The sequence below is a fragment of the Cricetulus griseus genome, chromosome 5 (assembly GCF_003668045.3).
Source record: "Cricetulus griseus strain 17A/GY chromosome 5, alternate assembly CriGri-PICRH-1.0, whole genome shotgun sequence".
NCBI classification, from domain to species: Eukaryota; Metazoa; Chordata; class Mammalia; order Rodentia; family Cricetidae; genus Cricetulus; species Cricetulus griseus.
Window position 1 is genome coordinate 60,743,445 of NC_048598.1, and position 24,627 is coordinate 60,768,071.

The following is a 24,627-nucleotide window of genomic DNA, read 5'->3' on the forward strand; positions in this document are numbered from 1 at the left end:
GAGTGAAGCAACAGTGCAAGCAACCATAAGAAGGATTGTATTGAGACATAAAGCCACAGCATTGTCTTTAAGGAAAATGAAGTCCTGAACCCACAGAAATAGTAATGGCTTATACTTAAAGAATGTAAACTTGCCAGGCAGTGGTGACGCATGCCTTTAATTCCACTACTGGGGAGGCAGAGACAGGCAGATCTCTGGGATTTTGAGGCCAGCTGGTCTACAGAGTGAGTTCCAAAGTTACACAGAAAAACCCTGTCTAGAAAAAAAAAAAGAATGTAAACTTGTTCTAAGTACCTATGTTTGTAGTCACTTTTCAAATAACACAATTATAGAATTCCAAAGCTTACATAATGTTATGGACCATTTAATAGAAGAGAAAATTGGTACCTGTAGTTACTACTTGATTACCAAACATAGCTTTTGGTAGAACTTCAAGTTCTTCTCATTAAAAAAATATTTTATTTTTATCTGTATATACATAGTTGTATATATATATGAATGAATATATGTATGAATATATATATTTATACGACTATGCACTTGTACATCAGCAGTTAATGTAGGCTGTCTTCCTCCTTGGCTCTCCTTCATACTTTTTGAGACAGGGTCTCTCACTGAACCTGAACCTTGCCAACTTGGCTCGATTGGCTGACCATTGAACTCCAGTGATCCTCTTGTCTCTGCCTCCCTAGTGCTGAGATTATAGGCATGCACACCTACAGCTGTTTTTTGTTTGTTTGTTTGTTTGTTTGTTTCATTTTGTTTCATAAATTCTGGGACATCAGACTCAGGTCTTCAGGCTTGTGGGGAAATCACTTATTCACTGGCTATCCCCACCCCAAACTACATGTTCTTAACTCACAGTTTCCTGTTTTTTCACCCACATTGCATTTCCTCTCATTTTAGTAACCTTCTAAAACTGGGATTGCAGATCCTTTGCATATATATTTAGGATTGCTGTCATGCCTGACGCACATCTAAAACATTTTTACTTATAATGATTATTCATTTCTTCTTCATGCCCTGGTTTTCTGATTCTTCACTAGATTCTTTTTAGTCACCAGCATTTAATTGATGTCCCTCTTCAAATATCTATAGCTATATTTGCAGAATATCTCTTGTATAACAACTCAATTATAAGTTGTTATTTCATGTCAGTTATTGTTTTTAATCCAATAGGATACATATTCTCATAGTATATGGCTATTTCCTTATTAACATCTAGATTATCTTTCTTTAAAATTATATCAGAGGGCTGATGAGATGGCTGTACAGGTAAAAGTGCTTACCACCAAGCCTGATGAACCTGAGTTCAATTCCTAGGACCCACATGGTAGAAAAGAGAACCTACTCTCTGAAGTCGTTCCGTGACCCCCACATTTGTGCCCTCATATGTGTGTATCATACACAGTTTCCTTCTCAATTTATGTTTTTCTTCATTTAGGAATTTATTTTTAGTATGAGATCATCCAAACTGTAACATTTATTTCATTTACTTGACAGAGGGCACACATGTGCCAAGGTGTCCTTGTCCAGGTCAGTGGACGCTTGTAAGAGTCAGTTCTTTTCTATTATGTGGATCCTGGAAATCACACTTAGGTTATTGGGCTTGGTGACAAATACCTTTACCCACTGAGCCGTTGTGCTAGGATTTTTGTTTTGTTTTGTTGTCAACTTGACACAAACTGGGAAGAGGGAACCTCAATTGAGAAAATGTTTTCATCAGACTAGCCTGTATACAACTCTATGAGGCATTTTCTTGAATAATAATTGATGTGGGAGGGCCCAGCCCATTGTGGGTGTTGATGCCCCTCTGCAGCTGGTCCTGTGTTGTTTGTATAAGATAGTTGAGCAAGCTTTGCGGAACAAGCCAGTAAGCAGCTTTCCTCCATGGCCTCCGCTTCAGTTCCTGCTTCTAGCTTCTTTCCCTGACCTCCCTTTGGGATGGGCTGTGACCTGGAAATATAAGAGGAAATAGACCCTTTCCTCCCCAGATTTCTTTTGACTATAGTGTTTATCACAGCAATGAAAGCCAACTAGGACAGCCATCTTGCTGTCCCTAGGAATATTTGCATGAAAACCTTCTAAAAGTCCAAAATTTCAGGTCTAGAAACAATTATCATCATCATCATCATTGTCAGGGTATAATCAAACTGAGTGTTTTAGAAAGAACTTAGTAACAATACTGTAAGGACATTTAACATTTTTCTAAATTCCTGTGTTTTTCACTTTCAATAGAATAGATCAATTTTTAGAATATGAAACTGAATATGTATTTGAAGCTGACAGCCCATGTGTAATAACTCAGACTTACAGTTCTGGATACAGATTTTATTAACTTCTCATAAGAACCAGTGTCAGAATGATGACAGCCAAAGGGAAAATACATATGTGAACTTGAAGATGACACTTGGACCAACGTATTTTGAATCTAAGGTATTTTGCCTGGGTGCCCTTTTTTTTTTTTTCAAAAATTTAATCATTTTTTTCAATTATTTATAGGACATCTGCCATGCCTAGGGAACTGGATTACCATTACAGTTCTTAACAAATTCAGTTCTATCCTCTCATTTTCCTGTGGACTAAAATGCTTTCTTCCACTCTGAATTTTGTTTTTCTTGGAGCTAGTATATACTCTAGACTGAGACTATTTTTAGTTCTTTATGTCTGCTCAAACTCTTAAGTGCTTCATAAATGGCATAGAGGAGTTTTGTATATCACCCCCCTTACATACGTGTGTGTGTGTGTGTGTGTGTGTGTGTGTGTGTGTGTGTGTGTGTGTATGTACACAATGCCAATGGCTCAACACATCTAAGCAGGTTCCCATTGACAACGTTTCTTGGCTATTAAAATATTAATTTAAAAAAAGACTCTTCGTTGGGCATTGGTGGTACATCCCTTTAATCCCAGCACTCGGGAGGCAGAGGCAGAGGCAGGCAGATCTCTGTGAGTTCGGGGCCAGCCTGGTCTCCAGAATGAGTGTCAGGATAGGCTCTAAAGCTGCACAGAGAAACCCTGTCTCGAAAAAAATCAAAAAAAAAAAAAAAAAAAAAAGAAAAGAAAAGAAAGAAAGACCCTTGTAACACCTGAGTTAGGTGACTGATAAGTCCATCTTGGACTTTCAGCACTGGGTCTGGTCACCCTCAGTACTGCATATGCTCTTTAGAAGGAGTGGTCAACATTTCTTGAAATGAATTCACATAAACTAGGCAGGTAACCCATTCCATGTGAAGGGTTGATTCCAAAGTAGCATATGCCTTATAACTTACGGAAAAGCTCCTTCTTGGTTTCATCTAGTTATTGCTAAGTCACATGGTCCTTCCAACTTTGCTAGATTTCTCAGGTTTTTTTTCCAAGAATTTTCATGACATAATCTCTTTTTTTTTAATATTCAGATTTTTAAATGTCAATTCCAGAATCACACTAGGGTCTAATCAGCTCCCACTGTAAGACACATGGTCTTTTGTACACCATTCTGAGGAAAGCAGTGTAGCTTGCAACTCTAGCTTATATGTGCTTCATCAGCCACCCTAGTTGCTGTAGTTGGGCTCTGAAGTTGCTCAAGGCTTCTTGGGCTGTTCAGTAGTAAGTATGAATGTCAACTCTATGCATTATAAAATGCTTTGATTCCCATAATGTTTGGATTAGTTTCCCCTGGTAAGAGACTTGTTAAGACTGGTTGAGTGCAGGTTGGACAAAAGGTAATGAGAGTAGGCAATAAATAAGGCAATATTACTATTCTATTTAAATTCCACTGATTTTTTTTATGTATTATTCATGTTATTCCCATGGACTCTTCTTTAAAATTAATGCCACTCCATCTTCTTCCTCTGGAATGTAATCTCTTCCAGGATAGGAATGTTCACTGAAATTTCACTTTGCATAGAGAACCTGCTGAATGATTTATATGTTTAAAATTTTTAATCCTGTTAAGTCTTTTGAGGTATGCACTGACATCTAAGGTTTTTTGTTTGTTTGTTTGTTTGTTTGTTTTTTGAGTGAAGGAACTAGCCTTAGTCAAGTTTCCATTCCTTAGCCAGAAAGTAATGGAAGCTATATTTGAATTTGAAACTAATTCATTCCCCAATACTAATATTTCTCAATGCAGGTACAGTGTTTCCCATTTTAGGCTCACAACTTTAGACTCATTTTTAGTCCTAAATGGGTATGAATTACTGCCAAGCCTATCTTATATGTATGCTGTTTATCACTTAATTTTGTTTGTAAAGATCTAATCAGTGTTACCAGTCATTCTTATTTATAGCATAAAAAAGGAATATTATATGTATGAGTTACCCAGGAATGATGATGTTACCCATGGAGAAATTTTACTCTTACTGGGACTGTCAGCCTCTAAATCATTTTTAGTCCTCCTCTGAATTACTCCTTTTTATAGTGACAGACTTGTTCCGATGTCTTATGAGGCACCTAATGGCTACTATGCTTACAGAGTATGGCAGAGGGGCTAAATTTTTCATTTCAATTAATTTGGATTTAAAATTAATCATGAATGACTCGTGACTACCCTAATGAATTACAGTTTATATTGTATTAATTGTAACATAAAATGTTAGTGCAAAAATACAATACTAAATTGGATGTGTTTCTGAAAATCCGATTTGAACAAGAAGCATAATTTATTTAAGTTCATCGCTATATATGGCAGCACTTAAAATTATCACTGGAGTATAACTTTTTTTGTGTGGCTGAGGGTGCAAAACAATGACGTAAGAATTCTGAGTCACATCAGGGAGAGACATTTGAAATTTTCATGTACCCGACCTTCTCCACATTGATCATATTCTCTCTCTCACACATTCCCCTTTCTATGAAGGAAAGCTTCATTTAGTGAAGAATGCCACATCAGTGATGAGGTCCTCATGAGTGAGGAAGGCAGAAAAAAGTCAAATGCCAGGGTTTTAGACTAATCTTTGAGACAAATTGATAGAAAATTTGTCACTTGGAATTTTTTTAAATTCTTATATCTAGTGTGAAATTAGTGTGAATCAAATCAAAATGATTTCTTTAAGTTGTTTTCAAAGCTAGTATTTCAGAAGGCTTGTCAGCAGTCTAGATCAGCCCCTCTACACTTAACTACATTGTTACAGGTTTTCTTTTTGAGGAGCATTTACACATATAGAAAGTGTTGGAAGCAGATGAATTCTTTGGCTTTTGTTCAGCCCTTACTTTTTTAGACCTTTTCTTTTTCAGATTTTAAATGACAGGCAGTGTGACAAATGAATTACCTTTTTAATCAAAAAAGCAATACTATTCTCCAGTGGAACAAAGGACCATGGTTTCTTCTCTTTGTATCTTCCTTTGACAGAATAATAATAGGGCATTAATAATAAGAGGAAATTACAATGATATGATATTCATTCTTCTCTGGCCAGAGTATTTTTTTTCTTATTCCTGTGATTTGAGCATGAGCTTTTACTGGACAATTTGGATACTGTGAAGTGAGGAAAATGTATCAAAACTAGATAAAGAGATTAATTTGCTGCTACAGTGATAATACTGCATCCCATAGCATATTGAGTATAAGTTTTAATTGAGAAAAGAATAAGGCAAAAGGAGTGGCTCAGATAGAATGATTCAGATTTTATGTAACTTCTGATTCCACCATTGTACTCTTGGGCCATTCTGAACTGTGAAAACGTGGGTGTTATTCACATATAGAAAACAAAGGCATGAAGGCTCTCATTCATTTTACATTTACTCCAGAGAAAAGTAAAAGAAGTATCTTGCGCTAGGTATACAGTTCAGTTATGGAATGCTCTCCTAGCATGCATACCGAACTCAGGTGGATTCCCAGTAGTGCACAAACTGGGTGTGGTGGTCATGATTGAATACGAACTTTCGGAAGATAGAGGCAGGAGGATTGTAAGTTGGACATCATCCTTGGATCTTTAGTAAGTTGTGAGCCTAGGGTACCTAATAATCTGCAAACTATAATATCTGTTTGACTGGGAATTCAGAGACCTGGGTTTTAACTTAAAAATTACATATATTTATTTTGTGTGTATGCATGTGTACATGTTCCATAACACATGTGCGAAGGTCAGAGGACAATATATGGAAGCCATTCTCTATACTATGTGAGTCTGGGGATTGAACTCTGATAGTTGGACAGATCTCTGACTCAGCCTCAGCCAACCTTGGCTGCACATTTGAACCACCAGGGGGACTTTCAAAAACCTGTTTTCTGTTTTCAAAAGCTCTTCATTAACAAGTGTTTATTCAGGCCCAAGGCTCTGGACTCAGCATAAATATTTTCTGGTAAGGATGAAAGGAAAGATATGTTTGTGATTTTCTCTTTCTGAAGGAATCAACAGATAATATCTGTATTTAATGAATTAAAATAGAAACATTATTGAGGATTATCAATATTGACCTCAGTAGTGGAATTGGTTATGGCAAGAGGATGGTGAGAATGGTAGATGTGATTATTCTTCACTCTCTGGCAGTGATTCTCAACTTTCCTAATGCTATGATCTTTTAATACAACTTCTCATGTTGCAGTGACCCCAACCATAAAATTATTTTTGTTGCTATTTCATAACTGTAATTTTGCAAATACCTGTGTTTTCTAACGATCTTAAGTGACCACTGTGAAATGGCTGTTCAACCCTCGAGGGGGTCACAGTCCACAGGTTGAAAACCACTGCTCTATGCTATTCTTTTAGGGAATAGCGAGGATTTGCTAGATACTTCAGTGAGCGTCCAATGACCCTCCCCAACCCTTGCATTTTAAAAAGGGGTTATGGGATGTGAGGGCGATCTGGCTGTGACATCTGTCACCCCATTGATCACCAGGGTTGATTTGACTGATCTGGCTGGCTAGGTGGGGTTACCTTCCTCCCTCTCTGCTCCATGTGCGTCCCTCCCCAAGCTGAGTGCTCAGTCGAAGAGGACCACCCTCCTCGAATTGAGGAGGACTGGTCTTTGGTCAAGGGTATACCAGTAGCTGTACTTCCCCGCTAGAACCTCCAAACAAACTCTAAAAAAAGGGGTCATGTGTGTAAGTATGTTGCCTGTATGTATGTATGTATGCCTTATATGTGCACTGTCCACTGAAGCCAAAAAAAGGGCATTGGATACCCTGAAACTGAAACTGGATTGACAAATGATTGTTAGTTGTCTTGTGAGTGCTGAGAACTGAACCTGGACCCTCTGCAAGAACCAGTGCTCTTAATCACTGAGCCATACACTTCAACTCAACTCTTTTTTTTTTTTGAAAAGTAGGCAAAAAGATCAGTAGTTAAAGGCTAACCTTAGCTACATAGTAAGTCCAAGGGTACTTTGGGATACGGGAGATGCTATCTTAAGATAACTAAATGAGATTGTTCAGCTGATAAAAGCACTTGCTACCAAGTGTGAGGACCTGATTTCAATCCCTAGGATTTGCCTGGTGGAAGAGGACTAACCCCTACAAGCTATCGTCTGACCTCCACTTGTATGACATGCACACAAATAAATAAATAAATAAATAAATAAATAAATAAATAAATGGAGTTTTGTTGTTGTAAGTCAGAGTCTCACTATATAGACCAGGCTAGCCTCAACTTCACAGAGATCTGCCTGCCTCTGCCTCCAGAGTGTTGAGATTAAAGGCTTACACCACCATGCTTTCTGGTTTTCTTTTTTGAGGCAAGTTCTCTGATGTACTCAACAGTACTTTGAATTTATTATCCTTGAATTTGCTGTTCTCATGTCTCTGCCTCTGGTGCCCAGGAATTTCATGTTTGTGGCACCATGCCTAGCTTTTCCAGATTTAAGTTTTAACTAAAGTTTGTTGTGTGCACAGAAAGTGCCCCCAACACACATGAATAGCTCTGTGAATTTTCATAAAGGGATTCACCAGGATTTGGATTCAGAAATATATTTTCCTAACTCAATGGTTCTCAACCTTTGGGTTGTGACCCTTTGGCAAACCTTTAGCTCCAAAAATATTTACATTTTGACTCATAAAAGCAGCAAAATTATAATTATGAAGTAGCAATGAAAATAATTTTGCAACAGGGGTCACCACAACATGAGGAATTGTATTAAAGAGTCACAGCATCAGGATGGTTGAGAACCACTGGCCAAGGAATAGGGTGTGGTCTCATACACTATTAGCTCTCTTTCCAACTCAGAAGTTACTTTGCTTTTCATGTCAGAATATTTTATAAGTTAAATCACATCGTGTTGCGTTATGTTTGGCTTCCCCCTAAAAACTATACTGTTTAGCTGATGACTTCTCTGGACTTTACCCAGTCATATTGTATCACTACAGAGTGTTTATTCTCAGTGCTCTACAAGAGTCTGTTCTAAGAATGTACCACAGTTTACTAACCAATTCCTTCCAGTGTTGCTGAATGGTTGTGCTTGTTTGTTTGTTTGTTTTGTCCTTAGTGAACATCACCAGGACCTGGGTTCAATTCCCAGCACCCACATGGCAGCTCATGACTGTAACTCCAGTTTTAGGGAATCTGGCACCTTCACACAGACATACATGCAGGCAAACACCATTGACATAAAATAAAAAAATAAATAAATCTTTAAAAAGTCTTAAAGTAAGCCAGGCATGGTGGTGCCTGCATTTAACTCATTTTTAAGTAAAAGATGAAGGAAATTAGAACTAAACTTTTTCATAAGCAGCCCTTGTGTACCTTTCAAGATATCTTATGTCTGTATCCTTGACTTTCTGAAAGCCTCATATTTGGCATTTTAACATGCTCCTATTAATTTTAGAAAATAATTTTTATTGTGTTAAAATATACACAATATAAAATTTTTTGTATGAGTTACTTTTCTCATCACTGAAATAAAATACGTGACAGAAGCAACTTAAGGATGGAAGGGTTTATTTTGACTTACAGTGTGAGGATACAGTCTGTCCTGGAAGGGAAGACATGATATCAAGGGCATGAGGCTGGTCACATTGTGTCCAAAGTCAGAAAGCTTAGTGACACTGCTATTTCTACCAATACTGTCTACCTCATCCTTATATCTGTCCAAGAAATTGAAGTTATTAATGTTGTCTGTCTTTATTGTAGTTGTTTTGGTTTACTTACAGAATTTCCATAGACTTGATCAAGTATACCTGAGTTCCTTTTTTTTTTTTAAAGATTTTATTTATTTATTATGTATACAACATTCTGCTTCCATGTATATCTGCACACCAGAAGAGGGCACCAAATCTCATAACGGATGGTTGTGAGCCACCATGTGGTTGCTGGGAATTGAACTCAGGACCTCTGGAAGAGCAGACAGTGCTCTTAACCTCTGAGCCATCTCTCCAGCCCCCTGAGTTACTTTTATTTATTTATTTATTTTACATTTTGGGGGGGTAAAGGTGGGCAGGAGCATGCTCATTAGAGGACAGCTTGGTACAGTTGATTCTCCTTCCACCCTGTAGGACCTGGAAATCTAACTCAGGTTGTCAGGCTTGGTAGCAAGCCCCTTTAGCCATTGAGCTATCTCACTGGCCTTAATATTTTTATGCAACTATATTTTTGTTTTTAACTCCATAATATTCAAATAAATGTTTGTCTAATTGGGCTATTAAAATTCTCTATGAATTGTTACAGGAATAGTCAACCTTTTTTTTTACTCAAAGTAAAAAGGAGTAAATAATTTTATAAAAGCTAATATAGGCTATTGGCTCAGGAGGATTTTTAAAGATTTATTTATTTTATGTGTATGAGTGTGGTGCCTGCATATGTATATGTATGCTACATTGTACCTAGTGGCTGCAGGGGTCAGAAGAGGGTGTGGGATCCCCTGAAACTGGAGTTACAGATGATTGTTGGCTACTATATGGATTCTGAGAACTGAACCTGTGTCCTCTGCAAGCCATGTCTTCAGTCCCTCGGGAATTTTTGTGTATCTTCTCAAAACAGGTGAGATGCACCTTTTCCTCAAACTGTCTAGTACGACACAGAGACTAGTTCCTTGTCTGTTCTTTTACAAAGTTACTTGTAAAAGCTACATGGCAATTTTGTGCTAATGGGGTCAGATTAATGAAGCATGGTATTTTCACAATATTACCAAGTATAAGGACTAGTTTAATTTTTTTAAGCTAATAAACAGAAGAGGCAATTCTTTAAATAATTCATTGTGTTCTCAGAACATACAGAAGACTTATTTGCATTACCCTGTTTCTCTTCATTTACTCAGTAATCTTCAGAAGCTTTTTTTTTTTTAATTTTTCCTGTGCATGACTGATTAATGGTAAAAAGCTCTAAATGAGCAAAACCACTAAATGCTATTTTAACTTGTTTTTCAAGGTTTTAGCTGGTAGCCATTAAAGTTGCTTCAGCTGTTCCTCTCCTTTAGCATTGTGTGGGTGTGCCTTCCATGTGCTTCTGAGGTTGATAGACCAGTAGAATAGAGGGGTGAGATAATAAGGCTTTTGTTATAGTTTTGTGTCTGTTGTTGTGATAACATACACTGACAAAAAGCAACTTAGTGGAGAATGGGTTTATTTTGGATTACAATCACAGGTTATAGTCCATCATTTGGGGAATTCAAGGCAAGTCCTCAAGCAGCTATTCACATCACATCCACAGTGAAGAACAAAAGTATCTTGTTTGTGTTTGCAGCTAGCTGTCTTTACTCTTGTACAGTTCAGGATCCAGTTTAAGGGATGGTGCTGCCCACCATAGTCTGTCTCTTTCTATATCAGTTAACAATGATGACAGTCCCCTACAGATGCCCACAGGCCAACCTGATCTAGACAGTTTCTCATTGAGACTCTCTTCCCATATGATTCTAGGTTGGTCAATTAAAACCAAAACTTCTAGAATTAATGGACCTTGGATTGTTCCACTCTTGATCCTTGTTTTATGATAATGAACTCTCATTAGTGACTGAGCCATTTTGAGTTTGGGTTTGTTTTTTGTCTGCATTATGATTGAAACAGTTTCTAAAAACTATTTTTAAGTCAATCTTTTTTTTTTTTTTCAGTTATATTAGCTATCTGAAGCTACCATTCTCTGCTACTCCTATATACCCATTGTTGATATCCTTGGGCAAGGCAACATAGCCCATTGGTTTGTGTCAAACAGGACTTAGTATCACCGCCAAAGCAACAATAAGGGTTTTCTGGTACTCTTCATTTGCAAAGAACAGTTGTCACTTGATCATTGCTTGGTTATTTTCACAAAACGTGTGAGATTTAGAAGCTAAGTCTAGGGGCTGGAGAGATGGTTAACAACTAAGAGCCTAGATAGTTCTTCCAGAGGACCCAGTGTGATTCCAAATATCCAGATGGTCCCAACTAGTCCCAAGGATCCGACATCCTCTTCTGGCTTCTTGAGGTACTGCATACCTGTGCTTCACAGATAGAAATGCAGGCAAAGTGCCCGTACATGTACAAATGAATAATTTTTTCAAAAGGGGGCTTGGTAAGGTATTTATAATCCTAAGCTTGAAAATAAAGTATTCTTTGAGCTTTTTCAGAAATACAACAACTAATTTGCTATTCAAGCAAAATAAACACTAGATTTCATAGTTTTCAATATAGAAATTTCTGAGAAAAGACTAAGAATCTCAGACTCAATTGTTCAATTAATTCTTCATGAATTTTTTAACATAATTATTCATGTTTTTTGTTAAATAATCCATTCTGTGTTGTGATTACTTCAGAGTATCTAGGCTAAGATGCTCCCAAACAGCATATGTGTATGTGTGTGTAAAGACACGAATGTGACAATCAGAAGACAGCCTTAGGTGTCCATCCTCACTTAGACCTTGTTTGGGACATCGTCTCTTTGTTGTTCACCACGTATGTGCCAGGCTGTCTGGCTTGCACACTTCTGTGGTTAGCGGTGTCCTGTCTCTGCCTCCCACCCCTCTGTAGGACTAATGGGATTGCAGATTAGTGCTACCCTGACTAGCTTTATGTAGGTCTGAAGATTCACAGTTATATCCTCAGGCGTGCATAATAAGCACTACCCACTGAACCATCTCCCAGACCCCAGACAGGTTTTTAAATGTGTAAAGACTGAACACCAGTGAGGGTGGGAAGAGGAAGAAGCTGAAACAAGAGCTCCATGGAGAACAAAGGGATGCCCAAGTTCATGCACACATTCCCAAGAAGTGGTGCTTCTTTCTATCCAAGACTTCAAAGACGCCAAGTTCAGAGCATCTGAAGATGGAGGGACAGAGCATATTTCTGTTTGCCAAAGCAACGGCAAACAGGGATCATTTTTTAATTTCAATCAAAGTTTTCTTTATCTTAGTTTTCATGATGCTGTGATACTGTTTTATGGGTTTTTGTTTGTTTGTTTGTTTGTTTGTTTTTTTGGGAGGGTTTCAGGGCAGGGTTTCTCTGTGGCTTTGGAGGCTGTCCTGGAACTAGCTCTTGTAGACCAACCTGGTCTTGAACTCATAGAGATCTGCCTGCCTCTGCCTCCCAAGTGCTGGTGTTAAAGGCGTGTGCCACCACCACCCGGCTATTTTTTGTATTTTATATATTTCAGATTTTATACTAAATTAGGAAAGACATAGCTGATAGGCTCTTTGTGATATTTAATAACTTAAATGTGTAGATAATATTTCTAGAAAGCTACACAAGAATTTGGAAGAGTCATGGGATAACTACAGTGTCAAGCCACATCTGCTATGAGTTAACAAGTACAGTGGCCATTCCATGTCCAGAAGACAGAGTTTCATGGGAGTTTTCCCTTCCTTTTGCTCTCACATTCTTTCCAACCCTTCCAAAAATTTTCACTTGGCCTTGAAGGGGTGAAAGTCTTACCTCTTATATAACAGCTATGTTACTATGTTAGAATAGATAAAATACTTTAAGAACACAAATGTACATGAGCATAGGTATATGCGTGCATACATTCACACCCACACACCCACACACACAATAGAATTTATTCCTACTATTGGAATAATTTTTGTTTTGGGTTGGTTTGGTTTTTGGGTTTTTTTGGAGACAGGGTTTCTCTGTGAAGCAGTCTTGGCTGCCCTGGAACTCACTCTGTATACCAGGCTGGCCTCGAACTCACGGAGATCCACCTGCCTCTGCTTCTCAAGTTCTGGGATTAAAGGTGTGTGCCACCACCACCTAACTAGAATGATTTTATATGAGTGCGTACAAGACCAAAATTTTCCCTGCAACGATAGTCTATTACTGAGGCTCAAGTTTATATGATAACTGATTAAGCACATCCTTTTCTCAGGTAGCAAGCTCAGAGTACTTAGGATCCCCACAGAGGAAGAGTGCCTGTTTTGTGTCTGTGCCCCTCCAGAATCTTTTGTGGAATTATAGTATTCTCTTGCAAAGTCAAGATGTTTTCTTTGTATAGATGTAATTTATTGAAAAGAGATATGGTGATGATAGAAAACTTATGTCAAGATATTGAAAAGCTTCAAGTTGGATATAAATCATTCAGTTAAATGTGTCTTTGAATAGAAAACTGTATAGTAGCCAGGCGTTGGTGGCACACACCTTTAATCCTAGCACTCGGGAGGCAGAGGCAGGCGGATCTCTGTGAGTTCCAGGCCAGCCTGGTCTCCAGAGCAAGTGCCAGGATAGGCTCCAAAGCTACACAGAGAAACCCTGTCTTGAAAAACCAAAAATAAAAAAAGAAAACTGTATAGTATATAAAATGATTCTCAGAAAGTATAATACTATTCTCTTTTCTGTTTCTTATCTGTATCTGAATTCAATTAAAAAATAGCCAACACTGAATGTGAGCACCCTAAGGTATGGCTACCTCGAACACTGTAAGTGTTCGAGTGATACTGTAAGTGATACTTCAAGTAGATGATGAGTGTGAGGAGCCTCAGGCTTTGGAAATAGCTCAGTGAAATGCAAAGTGTCTTTTTTTGGGGGGGGGGTTATTCACTGTGTATATCTGCCTCATGCTCTTGCCTCTATGACTTTCCTGCCATTATAGACTGTACCCTAAAACTGTGAGCCAAGATAAACCCCACTTCCCCTGAGTGATTTTAGTTGGATATTTTGTCTCACAATAGAAAACTACCTACTACAGCTGTATTTTCCTTGTCTGATATGCTGCTGTCAGGCGCTGTCATGTTGGTTCTTGTCTTGACCCTCCTCTGAGGATGAAGTGGGTAAAAGGTGAACAAAAGAGAAGAACCTTTTTCACCACATGTGGGTGTCAAATAGGACAGAAACAGAGAGGCCCCAAACTCTCGTTCACGTCAGGATGCCAATTGTGGTGGTTTGAATAAGAGTGGCCCCCATAGGCTCTTCTATTTGATTGCTTAGTCATCTGAGAGTGGCACTACTTGAGAAGAAATAGGGGGTGTGGCCTTGTTGGAGAAAGTGTGTCAATGGGGGTGGGCATTGAGCTTTCAAAAGCCCCCCCTTTTTCTCTCTCTGTGATGCCGGGGGTTTTGGATGTAAAACTCTCAGCTACTTCTCCAGCACCATGTCTACCTGCATACCACCATGCTCCTTCACATAATAATAGACTAATCCTCTGAAACTGTGAGCAAACCTCAATCAAATGCATTCTTTTATAAGAGATGCTGTGGTCACCCTGTCTCTTCATAGCATTTGAACCCTAAGACACCAATTGAGAGTGATTGTAGGAGGTGGTACAGCTCTGAGTTCTCAGTGGTCCTCAAGATGCCAACCAAGAACAGGCTTCTGAAGAATGAGTTACAGAACAGGTTGCCAATTAAAGCAAATGTGATCGATCTGGCAGGCAGGAGTTGTGAGTACCTTCAAGGCCAGAATGAGTTTCCTCCCAGAGGTATTAGTCATGTGTGAGCATGAGCTAGTTCCCTTCTGGAGGCAGGGTGTGTCTGAACAATGTCATCTTCCTTTGACAGGCAGATTAGTTATCTGAGGATGGAGAGGCTGCCATGTTGGGGGGTGTTATATAGATTCAGGTGAGTCTTGATTGCTGGGCATGTATATATGAGGTGATCAGTCATTTCCTCCTGCAGTGTTGCCTTAGCTGGTCTTGAACCACTGGGCTCAAGTGAGCTTCCTGGTTTAAGTGTCTGCTAGTCCATTTTAAATCTTTTCTTTGTACCAAAATTCCTTTCTGACTACAGCTGTTGGTTCTATTTTCCACTATCCACTGTCTCCTTTAGCCACTTTTGAATCAGGCTTACAAGGTTCCCGTTAATGAGTGTGACAGTTTTCATCTCGTATCCTATGCAGCCTCTTTGTAGCATTTGACCTTGCAAACACATTTAGTCTGTGGTAAATGACTTTAAACCAAGATCTTTCTTCTCCTTTATATTTCTTTTTTCCCAAGGTTTTCCTAATGTTTCTTAAGGTTCTGGCTAAGCACCAGGCCACCTCCCATCCCCTGTTTTTACAAACAATATTTGAGAATCCTATCCATTTCTGCTTTCTTATCTTACCATGTATTTATCTTATCATTTATTTCATTGTTCTGAATTGACTCTTCCATTCCCAATTCACATTTATATGTGCCTGCCCGATGTCACATTCATAACGTCAATAAGATGCTTACTTGGTGATTGTTTTTGTAGCTGTTTCCTTTGAATTTGAAAACATTCCCTCCTGAACGGAGGCTTCTTAAAAGTAAAGGAAACTTACAAAGCTCAAGAAGTAAATAAATCTAAGGAGAAACTTACAGGATTTACAGTGTTTTTCCTACTAGGTTAGATAAAAAGTAACAATAGCTGGGGAGAGAAGACTCCTCAACTAGCACAAATGCTCCCAATGCAGAAGATTGCTATATTCAGCTTTCTTGCATCATCACCCATGCAGGTGTTAATCACTGCAGGCCTGAGCTTGGAGGTCACACACTGAGATTTCCAGGTTCTTGTGTTCCAGGACAAAGAATCAAACCAAGGACACATGGTAAGGTAACAGACACAGATACTCCTGAGAATGTGGACATTGAGTCAGGGAAAGGCATATGCTCAAAAATGCTGTGCAGTGATGTGGATGACCCTTTACAGATCATTTAAATAGCATCTACCCTCTCCTATGTTTTATAGGTATAGCCTTTTAGTGCATTCTCTGTCTCATGTACCCACGTGGGGAAGGTCTCCAGTCCTTATTTCAGCTGCCTTCTTTCATATGTCAGTCTTCAAAAACAAAAAGCATGTATGTGAGTCTGGGTGCCCATGAATGCTGGGAGAAGGCAAGGGATCTCTTGGAGCTGGAGTTACAGGTATTTGTAAGCTGTCTGACGTGGGTGATGTGGTCTGACTTCAGTCCTCATGGTAGAGCAGCAAGTGCTCTTAAGTTAATCTTGATGATGCTGTCTTCATTCTCCACTCTTCTGCGCCCTGGTGGACTTGAATCAGCTCAGTGTGGAACTCAGGCTCCTGGGAAAGAAAAAGTTCTGTCTCTGGATTCACAAATGTTGGGAAATAGAAACGACTGCTGATTTGCACTACCTGTAGTCATGAACATGATTGGGAGTGTTACAGTGTGCTCTGCTACAAGATGGGGTTCTGTGTCCATTCACTTTCCCATCAGTATTGTTATTCAGAAGTTCCATGATATCTGAAGTTTCCTGGGTGAAAAATAGATCCACGGGGTTTGGATGACAACAGATACTGCTTGTTCAGTGCATTAGCCCAGAAAGATGAGTTGATACTTAGAGGAAATGATACTGAACTTGTTTTGATTTCAGCTGTTTTTTACTCACTCAGCAAGCTACAGCAGCTAAAAAATAGGAGGCTGGAAAAAATTTGGATGTTATCTATGTTTCTGAAAAAGAAACAGTGCAGCAGGCTGATGAGTAAAACCTGATTCACCCAAGTTGCCAACACAAGATCCTGGAGTATAGCACCAATTTTGGTGTTTAGTGATGTCCAATAATAAAATATTTTATTGAAAAAAAGTGAATGTTATTTGGTTTGAAAACCATGCTTTTAAGCTTTTAGAGGCATGCGTGTAATTAAAAAATTCTTTATTTGTCTCACAGCTTTATGCAGATTCCCCCACACCTTTCATTTTTCTTCTAGATATGTGTTGATTTCACTCTTACTCCCCTCACTTGAATATGGGGCTTCTCTCATGGACAGCTGTTTTTTGATAATGGCTAGGTGGGGATCAAGTATGGTTGTTGAACTATCTTTAATAGTAAGAGTTCCAGAAATTGGCCAAGTGTCATGCCTGTAATTCCAATACTTGGGAGTCTGAGGCAGGAGAATCACTATGAGTTTGAGACCACGATGGGGTACATAGTTCCAGACTAGCCAAGGCTATTCTATAAGATCCTGTCTCAAAACAACAAAACACACAACAATAAAGCAAAACAATGCAAAAAAATTCCTAGGGGGTCAAAACATGCTTTGTGGCTAAAGTTTTAAGAGCAGTTAGCTGTGTTGCTGATGTTCTCTAATCTACATAGATTCTCTTACTTCCCAAAGCAGGGGAGATCTCTCCTCTTATTAGAAAAAATGTTGCATTTTCAGAAGGATTTAAGTTGATGTTACTGGGAAGGTCTTGATATACCTCAAAGCCCAGCTATTCCAGCCATGTGATCTGAAAGTTAGCAGCTTACTGCTTTCTCTGAAGGTCCCTGACCATAGCCTAAATCTCACCCACTAGCCCGAGTGTGTGCACAAATTTTTAACTTTTTAGAGGTGGAGAAACCCACAGAAACAACTGACCCTAGCTAGTGAGAGATCACTGGCTCCCATCTGACAAATGGGGAACCTTCATAAGACCAAACCAGACTCCCTTAATATAGATGACAATGGTGTGACTGGGACAATATATGAGGCCACTGGCAATGGGTTCCAGATCTAACACTAATGCACAAACTGAATAGTGGAGCCCATTATATAAGGAGAGATACCTTGCTCAGCCTAGACACAGGGGTGTGTGTGGGTGGTGGAGAGGTGCCTTGTTCCTGCCTTAACAAGATGATGGGACAGACTTAGAAGACTTCCTAGAGGAGACCTTACCATTTCCATGGAGCAGAATGGAGATGGGGGTGGGGAGTGGGGACAGCAGGAGGAGAGGAAGAAAGAGGAACTGGGATTGGAATGTAACAAATAAATTAATTTAAAAAACAACAACAAAACAAAGAAACAAAAAGAGCACCGACTGCTCTTCTAGAGGACCTATGTTCAATTCTCAGCAACCACATGGTGGCTCACAACCATCTACAATGAGATCTAGAGTCCTCTTCTGGCTGAAGGCCTACATGCAAGCAGAACACTGTATACATAATTAATAAATAAATCTTTATTTTAAAAAAAGAAACTTGAAGTTGGGCACAGAGAAGAATAAGCTACAGTCAGGTTATCTTGAATATTCAGTTTCTAGTACTGCTTGGCACAACCACCAGTTTTCACATTTGATTACTTGATTTATTCTTTTTTTATTATTATTATTAGTTCAAATTAGGAACAAGCTTGCTTCACATGTCAATCCCTTCTCCCTCTCCCTCTCTCCCCCAACATCCCACCTGCCCCTAGCCATCCCCCCTCCACTCCCCAGGCAGGGTAAGGCCCTCAAAAGGGGCTCCCCAAAGTCTACCACATCAGCTTGATTTATTCTTGATCTGTCTTTCTTACCTATTTTTACTAGTCCACATTCCAATTGATCAGCTAATTTTACTGGCTCTACTTTCAAAATGTGCGTTACTTCAGCCACCCCTCCTCACCTCCCTCTCTACCACCCCCACAGCAGCGTCTACTCTCCACCTTCACCCCATCCCTCATCCATACCATTGCTTCTCTTCAGATGTCCTTAACAACTTTCTGTACTTCTCTTGTCTTGGATAATCTTTTCTGGTTTATTTTTTATTTTTAAGATAGGTTGTCAGCTGGTCTTTGTTGGTGGTGCACACTTTTAATTCTAGCACTTGGGAGGCAGAGGCAGGCAGATCTGAGTTTGAGACTACCCTGGTCTACAAAGCAAGTCCCAGGATAGTCAGGGATGTACAGAGAAACCCTGTCTCAAAAAAAAAAAAAAAAGAAAAAAAAAAGAAACAAAGACAGGGTATCATGGTGTACAGGGTGACCTTGAATTCTCTGTGTAGCTTATCCTATTTGCTTCCACCTCTCAAGTGCTGGATTTACAGACATGAGTCAACACATCTAGTTGAGAGGGTTTGTTTTGTTTTGAGACAAGGTCTCACTACTAATGCTGACTTGCCAGGAATTTACCAGGTAGACCAGGCTGTCTCCCAAGTGCTGGGATTAAAGATGTGTGCCATGATACCTGGCTTAGAGTAATATCTTAAAATTATTTGTTCATTTTTAATATTATTTGTATACCTTCGTATATGTGCTTGCTTGAGTTTATATGAGTGCAGGAACTCATGCAGGCCAGAAGGGGATGCCAGACTCCTAGAACTGATGTTACAGTCTTTTGTGAGCCACCATGTGGGTGCTACGAGCTGAACCACAGTCTTTGCAAGAGCAGCTAGTGCTCTTAACAGCTAAGCATCTCTCCAGCCCCTAGAGTATTTTTTTTAAAATAATAATACTTTGCTTCCTTTCAAAGGATCATAAGACTGTCCAGTCTTCATGACATCACTTATGAGACCTTCCATGACTGGAACCCCCACACAAGAATAAAGTAGAGAGAAGTTAGCAAAATTATAGATATCAGATTCACCTCGACAATAGACTTAAGTATATCACATATACTTAGATGTAGCACATAAAATTAGATATCAGATTTCAGCCAAAATGTGGTTGCTAATCAGTGTAATAGTTAGTTTCATCAACTAGATACATCTAGAATCACCTGGAGAGAGTCTCTGTGAGTCTAGATCAGGTTGGCCTGTGGGCCTGACTGTGGGTGTTTGTTGTATTGCTTTCATTGATGTGAGAGGACCCAGCCTGAAAGTGGGCAGCATTGTCTCCTAGTTTGGTGTCCTGGACTGTGAGAGGAAGCTAGCTGAGTAGGAAGCATACATACTTTAATACCTTTCTGCTCTTGCCTATAGATGAGATGTGGCTGTTTTGAGTTCTTATCTCCTTGATTCTGTGTTTGGTGGACTGTACTAAAATTGCCAGGGCACTTTATTACAGAAACAGAAATGAAGTCCTTCATTTCTTGTTCATTTAATTAATTAATTAATTAGTTGAGACAGTCTCACTATGTAGCTCTGGCTGTCTTGGAGTACACTATGTAGACTAGGCTGCCCTTGAACTCAGAGGTCCACTTGCCTTTCCTCCAGAGTGCTGGAATTAAAGGCATGTGCCACCACACTGTTCCTTAATAATCATTCTCAACTATAGGAACAGTCAGACTTACAGTTTAAGAATGGAGGCAGAAGGCATTCTTCACAATCTCTTGCCATCTTGCTTGGTCCTCGCAAGTCTTTGCAGTTCCCTGCATGGTGAGCAGTGGTAATAACTTATCTGAAGCACTGACCCTCCAACATAGACCATGTCATTGGCAGCTATAGGGTTGAAATCATCACTGCCTGTGTTCTCATGCCCTTACAGACACCTCTCTAGCTTAATCCTTTAGCCTCTGTAAAGTGTTCTGTGGTAGGTTATTTAATCAGAACTCTGAGCATTCTTTCCTTTGATGATTCATAAATTAATTTGTTATTGTGTTTTTCTTTTTTTCCAGGTGTATGGTGGCTGATGAAGTGAGTACCTTACAGTCTTTTCTAAAACTAGTGTTTACTTTCTTCTTCTTCTTCTTCTTCTTCTTCTTCTTCTTCTTCTTCTTCTTCTTCTTCTTCTTCTTCTTCTTCTTCTTCTTCTTCTTCTTCTTCTTTTCTTCTTCTTCTTCTTCTTCTCTTCTTCTTCTTCTTCTTCTTCTTCTTCTTCTTCTTCTTCTCCACCTCCTCCTCCTCCACCTCCTCCTCCTCCTCCTCCTCCTCCTCCTCCTCTTCTTTTGTTTGTTTATCTGCCTGTGTTTTCTCATAAACCTATCTGTGTAGTGGGGGAAACACAAACAAAAATAAATTTACTTGTATAATAGCCATTTCCTCCTAAATACTTCTATGTGCAGTACATATAATTGTATGTGTTGTGTATTAACTGTCTTTTTGGGGGGGGGGTTGAGACAGGGTGTCTCTTTGGCTTTGGAGGCTTCCTGGAACTAGCGCTTGTAGACCAGGCTGGTCTCGAACTCACAGAGATCGGCCTGCCTCGGGATTAAAGGCATGCACCACCAACGCCCAGCTGTGTATAAACTTTCAAATAGAACCAGTTTTGTCCACTAAAATATAAAGTTAACACTATGCTAAGTCTTCACAAGAAAGTCCTTGGAAGAGGTCACAGCTACAGTATGCTTTGGACCTTGGCTGCAGTAGTAACTTTCCCATTGTTGTGATAAAGTATCATGACCAGAGGCAACTTAGAGGACACAGGGGTCTATTTGGACTTATAGTTTCAAAGGGTCAAGTTTATCAGGCCCAGCAAAGACATAGTAACAGGTAGTGGAGGTGTGGTAGGAGCAGAAAGCTAGTTGGTTGATTCCATTTCATCTGCACACAGGAAATAGATAACAGAAAGTGAGGCTAGGTTATAAAAACCCCAAAGCTGGCCCTAGTGTTGTACTTCCTCTAGCATCACCTTTCCAAACAGCACTACAATCAGTTGTTCACATATATGACCCTATGGGAAGACTTTCTCACTCAAGCCACCAGATTAGCCTTCACTTTGATGGCACAGAGATTTGAACATACATACATATATACATACATACATACATACATACATACATACATACATACATACATACACACACACACACATATGTATACTATGGAAAGTTTTCCATGGAGTAAGACAAACATTTGGTCAGTTTCTCAACTACCCCACTCTCCAGTGTTCTCAGTGGATATTAGCCTGTTTACAGAATTAATTATGAACTCTTAACCTGGTAGTCTTTTCCTAACATGAGATGTTTTGTTCTTTCTTATTTCCAGTTTCACAGCACTTTTCATGCTAGCTGTTTTGTCTTCTTTCAAACATTTTTGAAAATTTTTATTTTTTTATTTGAATATTTTTCTGAATGTATGTTTGTACCAAATTTGTACCTGGTGCCTGTGGAGGCCAGAAGATGGCATTAGGTCTCCAGACAGTTATGAATTGCCACGGTGCTGGAAGAGCAGCCAGTGCTCTACACCACTGAGCCATTTCTTCAGCCCCCCAAACCATAATTATTTAATGAGATTATTTGTATTCTGTCTCTCTTTCTGTCTCTGTCTTTCTCTCTGTCTTTCTCTCTCTCCTCTCTCTCTCTCCTCTCTGTCTCTCTCTCTGTCTCTCTCTCTCCCCCCTCTCTCTCTCTCTCCCCTCTCTCTCCCCCCCCCCTGTGTGGTGTGTGTGTGTGTGTGTGTGTGTGTGTGTGTGTGTTCTGGTTATTTACCTTGGGTACTTATGCATGCTAGGCCAGTGCTCTACCATTCACCAACATCCCCAGCCCTAGTATAATGAATTTTAAAGAAGCCATTTAATAATTCCACAATACTTTTTAAAAATGAACACCTCCATTTTAATTTGTCGTAATTGCTTCTTTCTTTTCTGTAGCTTTTAAAAGATGAATCTTTTTCTTATTGTTTCGTGTGTGTGTGTGTGTGTGTGTGTGTGTGTGTTATGCAGGAATGTGTATATGCATGTTCATATGTGTTTGGAGCATTGCACATACATGTACATACATTCACATAGAGGCAGAAGTTGACAACAGGTATATCCCTAGATTGCTTGCCCCTTTATATATTGATACAGGGTCTCTTGCTGAACCTGGAGCTCACAGATTCACCTACATTAGCTGGTCTGCTTGCCCTGGAGATTTCCTTCTCTGCCTCCAGGATTACAGGCAGGCTGACCAGTGTCTGCCCAGCTTGTATACAATTTCTGTGGATCTGAACTCGGGTACTCATGCTTGTACTATAAGCACTTTAGCCTCTGAGGCATCTTCCCAATTTCTTGAAGAGTATTTCTTTTCTATCTGTTGGGCTTCATAAGATTTGTGATGTTACATCCTAACTGATAATGCTAATTAAGAAAAAAGAATCCTCACCTTTACAGATGAGTTCTGTAAAAAAAACAAAACAAAACAAAACAGAAGCTTGTAGAATGTATAATCTAAGAACATACTTTAGAGCCACTAATATTCTCTGTAGTGGTGAGTAGAAATGATGCTTTTTAAATATAATATTACTACAGTTAAAAGTTCTGAAGTAGAGGGCTGGAGAGATGGCCCAGTGGTTAAGAGCACTGGATCCTCTTCCAGAGGACCCGAGTTCAACTCCCAGCACCTACATGGCAGCTTAGAACTGTCTATAACTCTGTTCCAGGTGATTCAATGCCCTCATATAGACATACTGATGTACTTAAAATATAAATAAATAAACTATTTTTTTTTTAACGTTCTGAAGTAGCTAGACTTGGGAGGCACAGGCAGGTTGATCTCTGAGTTCAAGACTAGCCTGTCCACAAAGTGAGTTCCAGGAAAACTGGGGCTATACAGAGAAACCCTGTCTGGGGGTGGGGGGAAGCTCTGAAGTAGAAAGAACACACATATGTTAATTATATGAACTCTGGTTTCCTGTCATTCTATATCCTACTTCTCTTTTGCTCATACTCAAGGTGACATGGAAGCTAGAGAAGAAAGTGCAATTTATAGTTTGAAGGCCAGTTGCTTTTTGATTGTTGAAGAGTCTGTTTTGGTAATGATGACTGACTCATCAATAGCTGGAAGCCTTAGAGCAGCTTTGCACCCATGTGGCTAAACCTTCATGCTTAACTCCTTTTATAGGATGAGTTTTAATCTGTTGTTCTTTTATTTATCTTGTTGTTCAGGTTGTACCAACCATGGCCATCAGAGACTTCCAGTCATACTCATACTGTTCCTTTGACATACTCATTTCATTGAGAAGTCTTTCCATTTTTAAAAATACTGTATTTTTACTTTAAGTTACTTGTATAAATATGCATCTGTGTGTGTCTCTGTGTGTGTGTGTGTGTGTGTGTGTGTGTGTGTGTGTGTGTGTGTGTGTGCTCGCGCGCGCGCGCATGTGTGTCTAGTGGCTGCAGAGGCCAGGAGTGGGCACTGGATCCCTTGGAACTAGAGTTACAGGTGATAGATCGCAAGCCTCTCATTGTGGATGCTGGGAATCAAATATAGGTTTGATTTTATAAGAGCAGCAAGCGCTGTTAACCCCTGAGCCATCTCCCTAGCACCTAGAAAACAGTTTTTTGGTATAGATCTTTTCGTATGTATGCTTGCAGGTGCCACTCATATCCATATTCCACAGACCAGCACTCTACTCTTCTGAAATGCCATTCAGTGATGTTTCACACTTTGGGAAAAAATATTTATTTATTTATTTAGGTTTTTCAAGACAGGGTTTCTCTGTGACTTTGGAGGCTCTTGTAGACCAGGCTGGTCGAACTCACAGAGATCCACCTACCTCTGCCTCCCCAGTGCTGAGGTTAAAGTCGTGTACCACCACCACCCAGCTGGTGTGTGAGTGTTTTGCCTGAACGTTTGTTTGTGCCTGGAGCACAAAGAAGCTTGAAGGAGACCTTGGTTCTTCTGGACAAATTGTATTCTGCAGTTCATTCTGGGATCTCCTGACCACCTCAATTATTTTTTTTTTAGTATATGTGCATATTCAGGTTTAATTTTTGAGCTATTAAATTTTCAGCAGTGGATTTTAAACAGTGCTTAATGCTCTGTACTCTTCATTACAGTATAAGACTGTAGTTTCAGTGTCCTACACGATT

General features: G+C 39.4%; 1 protein-coding gene across 6 annotated transcripts in view; it reads left to right on the forward strand.

The window, feature by feature from the left end:
• Zranb3 (zinc finger RANBP2-type containing 3) overlaps positions 1-24,627 on the forward strand; it is a 160,012-nt gene that overhangs the window by 33,672 nt on the left and 101,713 nt on the right. For 4 of the 6 annotated variants that reach the window (XM_035445406.1, XM_027417752.2, XM_035445407.1 and 1 more), the window contains one exon: positions 20,513-20,531. The exons of the other annotated variants lie outside the window; for them this stretch is intronic. In XM_035445406.1, the coding sequence (XP_035301297.1) occupies positions 20,513-20,531 (19 nt within the window). The remainder of the gene's footprint in view (positions 1-20,512; positions 20,532-24,627) is intronic. 6 annotated transcript variants of the gene reach the window in all.